The sequence below is a fragment of the Lepisosteus platostomus genome, chromosome 17 (genome assembly GCF_059453375.1).
Source record: "Lepisosteus platostomus isolate fLepPlt1 chromosome 17, fLepPlt1.hap1, whole genome shotgun sequence".
In the NCBI taxonomy this organism is placed as follows: domain Eukaryota; kingdom Metazoa; phylum Chordata; class Actinopteri; order Semionotiformes; family Lepisosteidae; genus Lepisosteus; species Lepisosteus platostomus.
In genome coordinates, this window is record NC_142627.1 from 11443935 (window position 1) to 11462748 (window position 18814).

The window sequence follows — 18814 nt, forward strand, 5'->3', positions numbered from 1 at the left end:
GTTAATCTAAGTTTATAAAAATACTTCTTTTACATACATATCATGATATATCATGATTTACTAGAGGTTATTGATAAATTCTCTTTATAAGCAAATCAATTATTTATAAAGGTATAATAATCATGCAGCTTAGATTTCCATGTGGGAAATTAAGGAGCTTAAAGGTATAATATGGAGTGTGTTTTTTTATCTTTTAACCTTTTTATTTTTCTGGTTACATAGTGGTATTCTGACAACCTTTATAATCTGACAAGTATGAATAATAGTAATAATAACCCACCTCACCATGACCTTCATATAATTCTCTTGTAAGAGGAAGCTGTCAATAGGCTGTTTTGTTTTCAGTACCTACAGTATGTATTTATCTCACTCTGTGTGCTTGTGAAGCTTTGTTCTCCTGGGAAGAAAGCCAAGGCACTGGGGGAACTCAACACAGAGGAGACCTGCTGGTGGTTTACCAAGCTTGGGCTGCAGAAATACATTCCCTTTATCAGAGGTAATGTACCAAATGACGTCTCGAAACTCTCACCAACCCCCTTTTTTTAACACACTGTGTCAAAACTACACGTGACTTTAGACCCATTTTTTTTTGTTGACTTAATTTACAATACCAGAACAAACCATTGAAGTCTGCATAAACTGTCTTCTTTTATTCATTAGTTTTAACCAGTTACAGCTTGCTCGTTTTTTGACTAGAGGCTAGTACACATCAGAACATCAGCTTTCCTCCAAACAAATTTTATGTATGCAAAAATGACTTATGGTCTTAAGGGTTTTTATTCATTCTCCTTTCAACATGCAAGCTCTGTGCTGTTACAAGACCAATCTCTTTTTGTATTTATATAAAATACTTGGCACTACAGTTAGACTGCCATTAATAACCAAATTTCAAACAACAACCATGGGAAATTCTTAGATTTTTCACAACCATGTAGAATTTGTTTGCATAGTGATGTCTTTATAATACTGTACATGTTAAAGTAATATACAGTTATTCAGCTACATGGAAACCTTTGAGAGTACATCTGTCATGAAGAAGGAACTCATTCATTGCTTATTTTGGTGTACTGTATATTTATCTACATACAATTTGCCACTTTTTGTCAGTTTTCCTGAAAGTTTTCCTGGTCAGTTTTCCAGTTTTTCAGTTTTCCAGATTCTGATGCAAAACAGTGTGCTTGAAGACACATTGAACACAAATCTGATGTTTCGTACTGTATGGTCATACTTACTTTAAACGTATTAGTATTACAATCATTGTGTTGTCGAACTGTAAATGAACAGAAAAGCCTGGAAAGGAAATTGCCTCTTCATCTAGTCACACTGGCCTCTCATCTCTAAGTATAAAATTGGCAACTACACTTATTGCCTTCATATTTTCCAGCTGTTGTTACTTAAAACGACTGAGTAGATTTCTCCCATAACTGACTTTGTGGGAATGAAGTTAAAATGTCAAGTCATCCTTATGATTTTTTTTTATTTTTTGACAGCCTAGAAGTGCTCTTTGCAGATGGTGAAGAAAGCTTTGCGTGACCAAAAGTTTGATTATTTGTTCCTTGCTATTCTTGGTATTGTAAGCTGTAGGTAATCCATAAGTTATTCAAATGGCATCAGATCATCCCCTTGGAGTAAAACAAATATTATTGGTATGAGGAGAAAAGGGGCCTTTTTATAAAAAGCCTTCAACATGTCTTATTGAAAAAAGAGAAATCAGTCTGCATATTTTATGTATGTTTATGAAGAAATAAAAAATCTCTGAGTTGCAGAAGTAAATGTATATCACAAGACCATCATTCACCCTTACGTATTGTGTGTAGTATTTCATTTAGTGTTTAAATGTTGCTGTTGCTGTGCTTTCACATTTGTACAGGAGCCAATCTACGAGGGTCCCACATCGCTTCTATTGATTTGGAGATTCTTGATCTTCTACATGTGTCCACCCCAGAGGACAGAGAGTGTTTGCTCTCAGCTGTGTACCGTGAGCTTCATCCTCCGGATACAACCACCCAGGAACTGGATACACTACTGGGTAGAAAGGAAATTATGTTGTTGATTTCTGTCTCAGCTCTAGGGCAATCAAAAGTTTCATTTGCCATAAAGAATTCAGATAGTACCAGATTTATAAACAGTAACAGGATTTTCTAAAAACAATTCCGCACTGTATGCCAAGAATTCCATGTATTTAATTCTGCATACTTATACCTAAAAGCAAACTGCTTAATGCCATCCTGCACTTCAATTGCATTGTGATGTTTTTTTTTGTCATAGGAAGAAAGCCGATGACTACATATGCATATTATGCTGCATGAGTTGCCACACAGATGATGGCAGATTTTTTTTTTTACTGCATGAAAGACAAGACTAGGATAACTGTTTCTGTGTTAACTTCCTTAATGTACTTTCCCTAAAACACAATTGAGCTATGCATTGACGATCCATGTATATTTTTCAACCTGTTCTTTTCAGTAACCCTTTGCCTATGTATTGCCTGTTTTGTAGAGACTATAGGCTCATACAATGTTGAAAAATTCACAGCCGCATTAGTTAATCTAAGCAAGGCAAAGTCTCTGCAGTTTTCGGACAACGCGAAAGCCATCCCTTGCCAGTTTCAGTTCAGGTGAGTTAGAACATTAAACAAATAATTTGGATTCACAAGTAAACAAGAGCTCAGCCCAGCCGAGGGCATTATTTATGTTGATCTCACCCTTTTGTTCAAGAAGCATGAGAATGAGGTGAGGCACGATTCAAGTGTAAACATGTACAGTGAAAGTATTAATATGATTTAAACCATAACTGATGTGAATCTCCCACAAGTGGATATTGATTACTGATGACTTTCAGTGGATTTCATGGAAAAAAAAATATGTCTGAACTGAAGCACTGCTAAGTCAGTATGTCAACAAACTGCTGAGAAAATAATTGGCCAAATGGTCATTAAAAAACTATGGAGTTACAATTGTTGCTGGGCTATTTCCTGACTATACCTTTAAGTCAATACAATGCAATCTACTGAAAAACCAATTATTACACACTAGTTTCACACATTTGACATTATTTATTGAAATATATTTAAATATATAATTATTTTTGAATCTATGTGTTTTTAATATTCTTTAGTCAAAGAGGGGAAAAGGGACTAAATAGCAATATACAGAAGGACTCTCACCTGTTGGAATTCACTATAAAAGGTAAAAACGTCTTACTATTGAATGATGCCCATTGGAACACCTGTAGCCTACTAGAGTACAGTAGATTGACCAGAGGTTAAAGGTGGTTTTACTTAGAATACAGTATTGGCAACATGCTAAACATTTTCATATTTGCTTTCATTTTGTGTATAGGTTTTTTTTAAAAAGCCGGAATAGTTAGAAAATTAAATACTCTTATTTTACTATTAGTAAGGATTTTTTAAGTAACCTTTAAAATAAATTTAGTGGGGGAAAAAAAACAAAAAGTGAGACTTTTCTCTTGGCAAAAAGGCTGATGAAATCATATTTGTGATGGCCATTGTGCAGTACTTTAGTAATCTACTTAGCAAGGCAAAACTATCTATTTCAGCACTTGAGCAGAAAGTTCATCTCAGATTCCCTAAGGAAACAACGGTTGGAAAAGTAATTGGGACTTGCCTGAAGATGCTGGGGGTGGCTGAAAATAAAGATCTTTTTAGCCTAAATACTTTGACAGGAAAAAGCAAGGAAGGTAAATATTTACAGAACTGAACATGTACATAAATGTAATATATACTGTAGCTGAGTTAATCACACTGTGTATTCCTGACAGGTTTATCCAGAAATTGTGTATATCAAAAAAAGTGATAGGGTCCTTTTCTTTTTGGATGATTTGTTTGCGAAGCTTTCTATGGCCTGACCAGAGACTGGAAACCACACGTTTTGTCCAGACTAGGAGCTTGTACTAAAACTTACAAAATGTCTGCTGTGATTTTGTTGTTTTCTTTTTTTTTCTAAGTCTCCTTTCTCCCTTCTTATCTGTCTTCTTTTATACTGGTTTTTATTTTCGGCTGACTTTTAATGATCCACATACATGGAGTATGGGGTGGGATTGCTGTGCTTAGTGAGGGTGGAAGAGATTTGGGGTTTTTCTATTTGTTGTAGATGTTCTTTATTGTACAGTAGTTAGTTTTTGTCAGCTTGTTATCAAACAATATAAAAACAATAACCTTAAAATGTTTAATCACTCCGCTTACGGTATGTATTTAAGTACCTAATGATTATCTTGATATTTCGTCCTTACTTATTTGTTTTTATAGCTGTTCTTAACTTTTAATGATTAATTGCTACAGTTTATTGGAGTAAAAAGCACTTTTATTTTTTTATAAAGGCGTCCTAAATGAGTTTCCACCTGACAGGCAGGTTGGTGACTTGATAGATCCAGAAACGACGCATTTGGAGCTGCTCTTGTGTAAAAAGGTACCATTAAAACGAATAAACTTAATATTAATTTCCATAATTTATAATTACTGCATGCCCTTAACTGACACCATAAACCTAAAAGATGTTTCTTGTAAGATATTACATCTGTTTCACTACCACTACTTAGCTAGTTAGCTGATAAAGTGGAATTAGAAGTCTGTTTAATGTCTGTTGTGAAGAACAGTGGCAGCATGTGGGATGGAGACACAGTGCTTAACATTGCTTCTTGCCCTGGGGCTCTGAGGCCTGCAGCCTCTGGGTTTATTCCAGACCTAGGGTGCTTTCTACTTGGAGTTTGTGCAGTATGTGTTTGCCTGCGCTTCCTCCCACAATCTAAAGACATTCATAGATTAATTGGCTTCCAGGAAAACTGGCCCTGGTGTGAATGTGTGTCTGTGTTTGTGTCTGTCTGCCTTGCGATGGACTAGTGTCCTATCCAGGGAGCACCCTGCCTTGCGCCTGTTGCTTGTCAAGATAGGCTCAAGCTCCCCAGCGACCCTGAATTGAATGAAGTGATTAGAAAAAAGATTAATGGATAGTGGCAACTCAAAAAGTGAGACACACTATTCTATGGGGATTTCCAATTATTGTGCTCTGTAAGGATATTTTAGCACTGCAGATAGACACTGTAGGTTATGTTAATAGACATTTTATATTCCCTGCTTTTTGTTTTGTTTTCAATTTCAGGACCAATGATGGATGCTACTTGTTTATTTGTTTTATTATTATCAATTTTTTATTCAACATACAGTTTGGTACTGTGGAGTAAAAAAAAAATCCCTGTATCTAAACAGAGATTCACTACCTGTATAGTTACTGCAGCATTTATGCTTCAATCATGGTTAGTGGAAAAATGTGGTAACTGATTTCCTCAAAAGGCGTTCATCTTTCCTGATGGGAAAATACATTTTTCTCCATTCATCATTGCTACTGGCAATGATGCCTAGAATACAAATAAACAGGATTGCAGGGAACTTTGCTTCGTAATTAACAAGTGCTCAGCAAGCTTCTCTTCGTTTTAATTATCCTTACAGCAGGGATTCTCAGTTCTGGTCCTGGGGAAGTCCTTTGTTATCAGGTTTTTGCTCCAGGCAACTTATTAATCACAGGTTAATTGATTTCATTTTCTGAGGCCTAATTTAAATTTGCTTTCAGCTCTCAAAAACCTAGGAGTGATTCATAACTGGTTTCAACCCTGCACTTATTAGTGAATTTCATTCAAGAGTTTATGCTGAAATGTGACCAGTTGGACAAACAGAAGAAAAAAACTCACTGTGGGATTGTCTGATACATTTTCTAACAATTTCTAACATTCTAAATGGTGTTTGAAGGGAGGGATATTAAAAACTGATTATAATACTACAAAGACCTTATTGATTTTGGAATCTAGAGCAAGGAAGGTCCCCTTTTTGAACTTTTCACATTGTAGTGGATGGGAAGCATGATTACAGTGACCTCTATAAGTACAGAGTGTTAGTGCATTTACTATATATGTGGTGGTGCATGAGGAGAAAAGCACACAATTTTCAACTTCCACTTGGGTCTGACCCTTTTGTGTATAAGGACAACTTGTTTTCCTGTAGTGTGGTGGATTGTAATGTAACTCCCAGTACCTCTCACCCTGTGCGCAGTGGAACATGCAAAGAATACATAAATCACAAATACATGAAAAATATCCTAGTGAATGCCCAGATTTGAACCACAGCCCTAACGAAGAAGTGACAAAACCTTGAGTAGTTGCAACCATCAAGCATGCAACATGCTGACAAAAATACTGTGAGTAAACAAAAACAAAGAATGACAGATTCCGAGGTTTGAGATTGGTTTACAGTTTATGTAACTTTAGGATTCATTTTAAGTCTTGCTGACTGAAGTACTGTGTAATGATGTAGCTTGACCATCACAGACCACCAACAATGAAACAAATAGGAGTTGCATCCAAACTAAACATGGATTCCTTTCAGTACCTCCAATTATCCCTTTTGATTTTCTGGAACTGGATCTTCACATGCAATCTCTTCACTTTCCATTTTTCCTATAATATTTAAGAGGGCATGTTTATACTGTGTTATTCCACAGTCCACATTAGCTTTTGTATGAATTTGTTCGTCATACATGATTGTGTTATTTTGGTACCTGGACTGAGCTGCTAGTGTGAATTTCTTTTTATGCAAGCTGAATCCACACATATAGAAGATTTGTTAATAGCAAAGGCAGCACAGTGGCATAGAGGTTAGTATTGCTGCCTTGCAGCTCTAGGGATCTGAGTTTAATTCTGGCCCAGGGGTGCTATCTGTGTGGCGTTTTTACTGTATGTGTTCCCTGAGTTGGTGTGGATTTTCTTCAGGTGCTCCAGTTTTCTCCCACAGCTCAGAGACATACTGGTAGGTTAATTGGCTTCTGGGAACATTGGCCCTGGTGTGAGTGTGCACTTGCTTGTGTGTGTCGTGCGATGGACTGGTGCCCTGTCCAGGGCGTACCCTGCCTTGCACCTTCTGCTTGCTGATATAGATTCCGGCTCCAGTGCCGGATTTCCCATTAGAGCCTACGAAGGAGGGAAACACTAGTGCCTCACGAAAAACGAGCTGAAACAACACGCTTGAGATCGACTCTCGGTGCTCCAAATCAATAATCACATGCCTGTCTAGCGGCTATTCTAGAAACTAGAAGTACCGAAGTGATGGTCGCTCGACTCACTCTGTCAATAACGCGGTTTAGCATTAGAATAGTTTAAAGTGCATCGTGTCAATCGACGTAATTCAATTGGCGTTTACCCCTCGTTTTGCACATTTCGGAGTGAAAGTGCCTCAGGCCCACGAACACCACCTGCCTGGCTCCACTGTGACCCTGAATTGGAGGAAGGGGTTAGAAAATGGATGGATGTTAATATCAATGAGATTTAATATGTAGAAACTATATTTAATATATACAAATATTTGTTGTCTTTTTATCAGCATTTTGGTATCCAAACCTTCATCAAAGCATTAATAAAAACCTGAGTTGATCAATTAGGAAATGTCAAAATTGACACTTAGCTGTTCTCCTTTCAATAATTATCTAAAGAAAATTATATAGGATGTTGCTCTAATAGGAAAGATATGTACTTTTTATTATTGCTACTGTACATGCAGACAATTTGACAGACTGAATGATTATTTCATTCAAAGGAAGACTGTAACTTAATGATCTCTGTATTCTCATATAGGATAATACGCTGATGAAATCCTGTGGGTCAGAAGAGATCAGCTCGAAAGTAGAAAACAGAGAACAGGCTGATCCTTCCCACTCTGTCTGCAATCAAAACCAGCAGATGGATCTCAAAAACAAGGAAGACAAGAGAAGAGATTTAAGCCAGCAAGTGGACAGACTTCAGAAAGTCATTTATCAGGTGCACTGGTATACTCAAAACCCAAACAGTCTTCAGTAATACCAAAGTGAATATGAACTAAATGCCCATTGTTCCATTAGCTTATCTTCAATTTAGTATCACTACAGCATTGCATACACATATGTATTGTAAATTTATATGCACCGATTCTTAGTATTTTCAGCTCAGCTTATTGTCCTTTTAACAATTTCATAATACAATATACCATTAAATACAGTATCTATCTAAATTAGTGTGCAACCATTTGGTTTTGTGATCTGTAGTTTGGTTAACATGCCTCGGTTCTGCTACCATCCACAATTACTGTACAGAGGTGTCACGTGGTTTTAGTTTCACATGCTTGGCATTTCTCTTTTGCTTAGGTTCAAGGACTTCACCAGAGTCTGGCTTCTTTCTGTGCGGAACTACGAGACACGGATGCTGAGGCTGATGTCGAAGGAATGTGCCTTGGTGACACTGTAGTGGGGCTTCAACAGACAGAACGGAAACGAGCAGAAAAGGAGCTGCTTGTCGGGGCTTTGCGGCAAAGGCTGAGTAGCCTCAGGGCACACACAAGTGGGTAAATATGTTCATAACAATTCCAGTTCCCAAAGAAATGTAATAATACCTAGAAAAACAAATATCTGTGGATCACTATCAATAATGTACTTAAGTGAAACCTTGACATTATAGGTTTGAATCCAGGCTGTGCTCATGCTTGTTTTTGCTGAGCATTCCATTGGCAGCGAAAATTCAAATAATTGTCTTCAAGGCACATTTACAGTACAAAGAAAGTACAAAAACTACTGCATTTAGACATAAAATTTGTATGAAGACATTATAAGCCCCATTAAGCTTACATACAGTAGCAAGCCTTATCTTGCTTATTGAGCATTGTCAGCATACTGTACTTAGACTTAGTTGTATGTTAGTTGAGTGTACAACAGTTGTGATCTCTACATCTGGCAAAACAGTATGTCAGTATTAAGTTTTTTTAAAGCAGTTTTTACAAACCCATGTGTTTATTAGTTGAAAGGATAACAGAAAACAGTTAATGAGACTTAACTCAAAAAAATCTAAAAAAGGCTCTTAGCCTACAGTTATATAGATTATGAAAGCTCTGTTTAATCTTGTTTAATGTAAAAATTTGCTTTAATTTAGTTCCCATGTAATTACAGAATAACCCACAATCAGAAAGTGCAAGTCCATACAAACGTAATGACGAACATTATGTTAATCACATTGATGTGCTCTTACATTTAATTGTGAGAAACACCAGGAATAAATTTAAATTCTTCCCCCGATTGTACAGTATGAATAAAACTATGTCATACCACCAAAGTCCCAAGGATCAGATGTACTCTGATGTTTGAGTAATTTTAGTAATCAGCCCTGACTGGGACCATTGAGTCCCATGGGCACATCTTCACTCTGAACAGGCAGAGGCAGAAATACGAAAGTTCAGTACCTGCCTTATCAACTGAGAACACAAATAGAAGGAGTCAGCAAATTTTGAAAAATTATATCCTGGCTATATCTTTGTGACCCCTTGAATAATAAGCACCTAGATTTCTCAGTGAGATAACACAATAGGACGTTTCCTGAAAAGAAATTCCTTCAGACTCATACAGTTCACCCACAGTGCCTTGTTCTGTCACAGTTTCCTGATTTTTGTTTTGTCACACCTTTTTACAACAGATAACGATACTTTTAGGGTAGAAATATATTAATTATAATGCATTCAGGAAATTAGGAAACATAATATATCTGATAAAGATTAATCAGCTTTATCACACAAACCACATTGACTGTCACAAAAGTTTAAAATGCACGTCTTATTTTTTACGGTGAACTCTTTTTAAATGGTCGCTTTATTTTTTTACATCCAAAATTTAGCTGCAAGTGAGCCTGAAAAGGTGAACCCTTATTTCTCCATTACACACCATTATGTAATGCAATTACTAAAACAGCTTTACATCATGTCGCTTTAGCATTTTTAGCTGTTAGTGTTATTATCTCTTTTGCTGGTAGCAGTTTAAAGGTCAATTTATAATATTATTACCTGATCAGGGTGCTGACAACATAATTACTGTGCATTCTTTGCACGAAAGTTACGAAAGATTTATTTAAAAAAAAATAGAAATAAGAGGGTTTTTGACATTTTAAGTTTTATTGCTTTTTACCCTCTTTGTGAAGGTCTTGGTTAAAACAGTAGGTGGACACTGGAAATTGGAAGGAATGATTTATCACACTGTGCTTCTGGTCTTTTGTTGAAGCCCCATTGAAGTTCACCTTTTTGACAAGATGAAACTCGATTGCCAAATCTTTATGGAAGAGATCAACATAATATTTCTGAATCAGCAGATGGCTCGTTTGAAGTCAGCACATCAAATGTGCAAAGTCAAGGTAAATTCTTATTGCGCTCAATCAATACGCGTTGGTAGTTCCTGTTCAGGCCTGAGGCTGCACTCAGCTATCAAGTGATGTATTCCCTAAGCATAATGTGGGGATATGTGTGACCTTTTAATGTTAATGTGTGAGCTTTAATGAACAACACTGACTTTGTTCCAAAAAGCCACAAACAGTCCTAATTTCTTTGCCTTTATCATAATACAAGGTTGAATATACTATTTAAATAAACCTTGGGTAAACTGCATGTATACCATGATTGAAAGAATAAAATATAAACAAAAAAATCTTTGAATATGCATATCTTTCTAGCTAACATAGCTCTATTGTATATGTCTTATCTTTATCACTTCAATACCTCCACTAACAGATTTATTTGGTTGCTTGCTTCAGAGTTTTCATTAGAGATTTCCAATTTGAAATAAAAACACATTATCATGTAGTTCAATGTGCAGATGAAAACCTGCACATATAATTAGCAATACTATTGAAATGCGAAATAATATTTTTAAGTCAACTTAATGTTTTAACATCATCATAATCAGAACGCTTTTGTTTTCTCTGTGCAAAATTAATGAAAAAATAACGGACATTTCTGTTTGCACTAGAAACAAAATCTGACCTGAACCAGATTTCTTCACAAAATCAAATTCTTTCTCACCCACTGAATTTTACTCAGTACTTTCATCCTCTCACAGACGAAGTATGGGGTGCTATCAAAGAACACTTGCAGTTTGCTTTGAAATCCATGTGTCACAGCCGAGCTCCTGAGCTTCTTTTAGGTGCCAAGTTTGTGGGAAAAGTCAAATGTTAATATTTATCATGTGACCTAATCAAGGTTAACGTACAGGTCAGACAGTAGAAAAAGCCTGAGAAATAATTCTGATCAGCCTAGCCTTGCCAGACATTCGTCTTCTTTCTAATAAAGAGCAGACACTCGTTTTTTTTTTTTTTTTTCGGTGGTGGTACCAGCTTTTTATTGAGGACAACAAGGAAATGTTTCATCATAATCTTAGTCTTTGTGATCCGTCAGAGCGTTAATAAAACAGTCTTTAAGAAAAAAAACATGCTGAGGAAATAAGCTTAACTGGGCCATTTGACTTATAAATCTCAGCTGCAAGCTACTTAAAAAAACTTTTTATTTATGATTATTTTATTTTTTGCCTGCTGTATTTTGGCAAATACTTTTTTTCCATACATGGAATCTTTACCTTTATATATACAGTATATTCATTTGACCTTTTCCTGCTTAGTTATTAGTTAAGTTCTTTATAATGATAAGGAGTCAGATTGATAACCTGCAAATATACCACCACATTTTTCCTTAAGGCAGATCTGCCTCTATGGCACATGTGCATTTGAGGCATTTTGGATTTTGACATAGATCACATAAAGACAGGTAGATATCTGTGTGCATTCCTGCCTATAGGCAGATATTTCTTGAAGACAGCCCTGCTTAGACAAAAGGGATCCATTTTACATGAACTAATATGAGCAACAGATGTACATCTTACTACTACACTCAACATACAATATTAAAATCAATTTATGAAACCAAAATTAAAAATGTATCCTGATTGCGACACTTCACATCACAAATAAGCGGCTTCCCAATATCAGATTGATGGAAGGATGGATAAAAAAGTCTGTTTGCTTAGTATCAATGAAAAGATCCAATCAGTCTTAAATATTTTCCCGTACAGTAAATATTGAACAATTCTGCTTATGCATAACAATATTTCATGTGGCACTCAGATTCTTCTTACATGCCACTCGCTAAAACAACATCTGTTGTGCTTTAATTGTGAAACTCTGAATTGCAGTTCAATCAAATCAATGTGAATTGAAAATTAAACTGCTTGAATTGATTATGAATTCTGCTCCTATTTACCCCAGCGATGGCCTCCTTGAATAAATAACTTAACCATTAAGTTAAGATAGACTTTCAAGAGAGGCACACTCATAATCGGAAGGAATTCAGACGAAGGTGATATGCATTACTGGTGTTTTTAAAGAATTATTTTCATGGAGATCTAAAGCAGGTCCTGCTTTTATGTTTCAATGGAGCCTTCCCAGTGACCTATGTGGAGAAATGTTGATAGCTTGGAGGCGTTCACACAGCTTGGGAGGAAAAAAAATCACTGGAATTCTGGACCTAAGTATTTGGAAGATTTTAAGCACCCCAGCTTAAGTGGTATTCTCTGAGAAACAAGAGTTCTTATCTCTCCCACTACCATATGTTCACTTTCACCATTTGTGTTTCCAAATTATTAATGAAACAAGTGATTTTTCAACATGAGCTAGGTAGTGGTGTACACATCTTTTGCACAGATGACTGCATTTTATGTAGAGAAAGCAAAGGCTTGTTTGCATTTCACCGTTACAATTGGACCCATTGCATGGAAGCATCAGCTTGCTCCTAGGTTCAAAAGACTGTGAAACAGTGGCTTTCATACCAATGCTCTAAGAATGTGGTTGTTAATATTTCAGCACATATCATTCTGGAGACTGAGGACAGACTTAGAAAAACATCACCCGCGACACTAACTGACAGACAATGCCAACTGAACGCGAAGTGCTTGATTCCAGACCACAGTTAATTTGTTCAGAACCACAGTTCATTTGCTCTTGCCTGAAGTTTCAAAAGTTTCAAATGACCTCTTCTTTGAAGAGAAGAGCTGTAGAAGGTTTCTGGTTTATGACAAACAGTCATTTCAAGTAAACAAAGAAATGCTGAATCTGACGGGCCCACAACATTAATGTGCCACCAGGGGCGTTAGCAATGCTGTGCTTCCTTTTACTTGAAAATGAATCAATTAAGGGCATGAATATATTCCATTAAACACACAGCAACTGAAAAATTAGAGAACCCAGGAGAAGAGGAGAAGGTATGTTTGAGTAGACTACTCTGTTTCTGCTTCATTACACCTTGTCCTGCATTTCCATGGTTTGTTTACAGGCCAGGGACAACAGGACGAGCTGTACGTTGGGCCAGCTGCTATCCCATCAGCCCCCAGCAGTGCTGTTAGCTATTCAGGAGACAGCGACTGCTGGCACTTATGGCTTCAGAGTACAGCTAAAAGAAGGGAGCGGACTTGTGGTTGTAGATGTTGGAAATTCCAAACTCTGCATGAATGACAGGTAATACAGCAGGGCCTTCTAAGGATGCATTTAAAGATTTGGAGTTGCAACCTACCACCTAAAATCTTTAACAATCCTGGAAGAACACAAAGAACAATAATTGCACATGATCAAAAATAATCAATGCTTCCTCCTGAGTGGTTATTTTCCTTTGTAATGGTTACCATGGTAACAATCAGCAGAGGACAGCATAACAGGAAACCCTTTAAACACAGAGCGTGATTCTGACCAAAAAGTGTATGAACCGATGAAATAACAACAATGTACTATAGAGTACTACACATACAGTACCAAGTGCAAGGATATTATGTAAGGCTTTACATAACCCCTTCTTTCTTGTATGTTTTATGGAAAGAAAGTCATAGGTTTTGCATAATGAAATCCTATCTCCTTTCGAGAAAATGTACTGCCACAAAACAAAACGGTGGAAGAGTTCCTACCAGCAGCTCAACCGTTTCGCTTTATTTGATGAAATTAAAAAGAAAATGTTTTTTATTCCTTTCAGGGAATTTGCCTTTGCCATTGCCCCATGGGTCTAAAAAATACAAGCTAAAATGATATGAACGCTTTTTTCCTGACAATCATTTGGGAATTAAGATTGTTTAATCCCTTTCCATAACTTTGTTCTTGCACTTGCTTCAAAGGAAGTTTCTATAAATCATTTGCGCACTGTGCAACGATTCATGTTTCTCAGGGGGCCATTGGCAGTGCTAAATTACTCTGTTGCTGCTGCAGGTTTAATAATGTTAAACTGTTACTCAGTGATTCAGTTACCACAGTTCTCAGGCCTTGTGTGTCCATCTGTTTCCATTTTAGATTGGTGGAGGTGAACGGGGTGAGCGTGGTGGATTATAGAGAGGAAGAGCTGAAGCCATTACTCAGCTGTCAAAGCTGCCTAATTGTTGTTCTGCGAAGGCCCGTCCCTTTCATTTCTTAGCCCTGTCCGTGCCTTGATGTTCAGGACGAAGCGGTCGGCAATCAAGAGTCCGACGAGACCGGGCCTGAGGGACTTACCAGGCCACTGAAACCTCTGAGCTCAGTGAGGCGAGGGTGAAGGCACACAGATGCAAAGTGGACACCAAGCTAAATCCTTTGGTTTGTATAAAAAAAACTATTTTCTTTTACTCTTGAACCTTCCCACGTACGATTCAAGAGATATTTCCACTAACGATTAAAGAAGAAGTAGGCAGGAAAAAAATGACTTTATTCACATTAGAAGACAGAGCTGTTGTGTTTCTCCCTTTTCGTAGCCTTTGGACTTTTACAGCCTGCTTTTTTTCCCACTCAAAGGAGTCACCTTTCTGGGTTGTTGCGTGACCTCCACAACAAGCACCTTCTTATTTATGCAAGAATGTGCGTAATAACAGGTCTAGAGAAGGTTTATGTGTTCTGCCCCTTCTTTAAAAAAGCACCCCAATTCCATTAGAAACCTTTTTTTTAGACCTTGACAATTAGAGTAGCTTAAGGTCAAGTGAAGGTCCGGTAAAGAGGGCTCTGCCTATTTACTTTGTTTTCCTGCTGCTTTTGTTGGTCTCACAAATTCCATTCGATCATTCAATTTGTCTGGGATTTTTCTGGGATCCATGAGTGAAAATGTTGTTTGTTTATCATACTCTTGTGCATGCTTCTATACTATGTAACCACACCACACCTTGAGACAGGTGAGTTTATTGACATTTATTTATGTTGCAAATACTTAGGGGTGCTGAGATAGCTCTGCCTTGAGGGTGACAGTATACTGAGAGTGAGTGGCACTGTGTGTTATCCTATATGTAACCTATGCACCTCGTTGTTGCAGCTGTTGATATATGCTGTCATGCAGCTTGTCCTTTTTCTCAGGTTCACTGCTTGCCCATTAATCAAGTTACAAATAGTCACTTGGGGCCACATATGAAGATAACCTCACCTTGCTGCTCAGCAGAGAAAAATACATGTAGAAGTCTTGTTTTCTTTCTGTGCTACTCATCATTGGTGACCTAAAAGCTTAATTGTGCTTTTTGTGGGTAAAATAAAGGACTGTACAGGAAAACAGATTAACACCCGTTTTTGTTTTCATTTTTTTTTACTTCTTTCTATAGGATGTATTCTGTTTCTTTTAGATTTACTGACAATTATAAAATATATTTATATCATTTACTGGTTTCAGCCAATAAATACAGTAAATGGTGGTGTCAGAACTTGTGTAATTCACTGCCAATACATTCATGTAAAATATTCTAAGAACATTCAATTCCTAAAAAATATGTTTTCATAAGTTCATAAGTTTTCAACATTGAAAAACTTCATCACTACTCAATGTTGACTAGACGCACCCTTCTTTATTCAACGTAAAGATGCTGTGTCAAGCTGCTTGCATTTGTCTGTCCAAATGAACGTGATATGATCAGAAGATCTCTCAGGAGTAAACAAGCAAGATATTCCTGGCTGGCACTCAGTTTGAACAATGTGGTAACTGGCTGTGCTCCATGTTGTGATGATGAGTGAACTGCCTAATGCTGTTCCTCAAGAAGATGCACCTTCCAGTGGAAAAATTGATCCCAGTCTTAATGGACAATTTCATGGAAAGTAAACAGTAATGTAATGCAACGTCAAAGTCAAAGTCCCAGAATTAATTTAAGCTACAGATACAGAATATTTTTTTCCATGCCCTTCATGGTAAAATAGAACAAAAATAAAAATATTAAAAGTGTAAACTGGAAGCATGCTCGTGAATCCTGTGACTTTTTGGCATAAGGCTGCAATTATCGGCTGAAGGGCTATTTATATGCTGTGGATGAACTTTATTTTTAACCTTGATGATGTTCGTTAAGCATAATAATGAGCCCTTGGCATTTCAGTTTGCAAGTGAGATTTTCTGAGAAGGCGTACTGCCTTTCCTTCATGACACTTGTTCCAACCCATTGACCTTCATGGGGAACTGTCTGCACACAAGATGACAGAGCTAATTTTTTGTGGGATTTTAAAAATCAAGGCAGAACATGAGTAGAGTAATTAATAGGTCGGTCAATGGAAATGCAGACACCCTGCTAAGCTGACTGACATCTTCTCTCTTATTATCCCCTCCCTGTGACCACAGATACAGTGGCAAAGCAACCCTCAGCAAAGTTCTTTGAATTTACTTTTTAATTAGTTCACACCAAGAACTGGATGGCAAATACACTTACTGGCTTGGCACTGTTATTTCACATTGGAGCCTTTCCTTTGCCAGCTTCATATTTCCGCTGCAAGAAATCTAGTCTGTGAAGAAATCCTTTAAAGCCATTCAAAGAAACAGAGACCTATGCAATCGCAGAAGTTTCGGAGGATTCCCGCTTTTAGACAAGAGCACAAAAGCCAAGACAACTTAATGAATTCTGAAGCAGGGCCTTTGAAACAGACAAAAGTACAAAGTTCCTTTTTTATGACATAAGTTGTACTTTTTACCATCAGTATAATTGTATTTGCTAGAAAAGAGCTGAAAGGAAGCCTTTTGAATATCGTTGTTGTACATGATTTAACCCATGCCTGCTGCTCTAAAAACAAATCAGTTATCCAGCACGCCGTGTACCCAGACAATGCCGAGAGCTTTGCTGGAGGAAGTATAAAACAATCAAAAGGAAGATATAATCCAAACCCAGGGAACAGCACACAAAGGAGGTCACAGTCGACAAGTCGTTGCTGAACAATTAAAAAGAGGTCAGAACCCGAGAAGGTTCCAAAGAGGCTCAGGAATAAATCGGAGGGAATTTGTAATTGCTGCTTTTATAAGAAACATATTAACATTTTCAGCGGAGAGGGAACTGAAGCCACTTCCATAAACACAGATGCTGGCGAAAGAAAAAAGGCATTCTGAGCCTCTCACTGGTTCCCCCCACCCCCAGCCCACGATCCTGTCTTACCATGGCTCTTTAAAGAGCCCTTTTTTTCCATTGAAAAACAAACCAGAACAAAAACAAAAGCAGCAGGAGTAGGTCAACAAAAACACACAAACCCCCGTCACCAATAGCATAGAACATTTGCAATGCACGAATGTGGCAAATTTTGTGTGGGAGGAAACCATAGAACATATCTTTGTTCAGGCTTTCTGCAAGCACACAAGCCTGGATCAGGATTTTGTCTGGTCTTGCAGAGTTAGGTGGGTAAGAGGTTGGCTGACAGTGGTGTGAAGATGGTAGAGCTGGGTTTGCGGAACTCATCTGTTTACAGGCAGATTCCCGCTCCTATTACTGTATTGTCGAGAGTACAGCACCCCTCCCAGCTGCATGTTGCTGAAAGGTCAAAGTTAATTGAGCAGGAGCTCTTGGCGTATATGGACATGTTATAGATTTCTTAAGAAATAACCTGTGCTTGCCAGAAAATGTTACGTATGCATATTACATAATTTCATGCCAACTAACACAGATTTTAGAATTTCTGGTTGCATGCGAAACCTGCTTAAAAACTGTTTATTAAAAGAAAAGATTTTTGAATGTTGTATATACTGTATATCAAGTAAAGAAGCTTGTTTTAAAATGTTTTACTCTATTAGGATACAGCCTGGAAGAGCATTAGGATGATGAACAGGAGTATTGTGTGTAAGTTTCATTTTTATTGATTATGTACTGACTGGCCTTTATGGTGCACCACAGTTTTCTGAAGTTGTTCTAACACACTGTATATCAAGGATGCAAGTGCATGGATATAACACATTATAGAAATTAATAACTCTTATCACGCTGTTGATCAGTGTGATACTGTAAGTCTTTTACAAGTAATCAACTCAAAATTACGGAAGATATTACTCTGTGTGACAGCTGTAGCTGGTAATAGCAGCCTGCTTCATTGATCTACGTAACAATTGGATTCCTGAAATATCTTGTCTTCTTGAGAAGAACAGTCTTATTTTGCCAACAGAGAAGATAGTAAATATGGAACTGCAAAATCCTACTAAAAAATGCACCATTAGAGTAGTCCATTAGTGTATCACCTAGAGATTAGATGACTGAGGACTAATAATAATACGATCTCTCATCGCACAAGGTTGCCATCCTTTGGCCTTGTCTAGGGGTGGGAACCATAGTAGGTTTGAATCTTAATGTCGCCTCCTGGTAGTGCTTCTACGGGTTGGTCACAAGCATGTGGTGATGCTATAATCATCAAAACCTGGTGGGTTCAACACTTAGCTTTTTTGTGGTCTCCTTCTCTATATATAGTGTGTCATTATATCCTGGCACCTATATTCCTATATGCATATGTAACCTTTTCTTTTAAAGTAGAAAAGGAGTATTACATTATTGTTTTCCTGGGCAAATACAAAATCGACCTCTAAAATTATCCCAAGTCTAAAATTATCCATGGCTTTCCCTAACTAAATGTCTAGAAAATAATATATTTGTACTAGGTTTCACCAAGCCCTTCATTATTGCATGGGAACAAATTTAAATGAATGTTCTGCTAATTACATGGAGGAGATGTGTAAAATACAATTGATTATCGACATTGCAGTGGC

At 37.2% G+C, this 18814-nt stretch overlaps 1 protein-coding gene across 4 annotated transcripts in view; it reads left to right on the plus strand.

Annotated features, from left to right (window-relative positions):
- Positions 1-18814, plus strand: part of LOC148646140 (uncharacterized) — a 47399-nt gene that overhangs the window by 15499 nt on the left and 13086 nt on the right. For 2 of the 4 annotated variants that reach the window (XR_015927881.1, XR_015927883.1), the window contains 12 exons: positions 388-496; positions 1871-2029; positions 2500-2617; positions 3118-3188; positions 3559-3699; positions 4339-4427; positions 7636-7818; positions 8181-8377; positions 10074-10203; positions 13166-13347; positions 14164-14442; positions 17855-17900. Coding sequence is in view for 1 of the 4 variants with exons in the window: in XM_088609675.1 (XP_088465801.1) it covers positions 388-496; positions 1871-2029; positions 2500-2617; positions 3118-3188; positions 3559-3699; positions 4339-4427; positions 7636-7818; positions 8181-8377; positions 10074-10203; positions 13166-13347; positions 14164-14284 (1500 nt within the window). In the remaining 3 variants the exon portion in view is untranslated. Of the gene's footprint in view, positions 1-387; positions 497-1870; positions 2030-2499; positions 2618-3117; positions 3189-3558; positions 3700-4338; positions 4428-7635; positions 7819-8180; positions 8378-10073; positions 10204-13165; positions 13348-14163; positions 16034-17854; positions 17901-18814 lie in introns of those variants that run through there. The other 2 variants (XM_088609675.1, XR_015927882.1) reach the window with 2 other exon arrangements.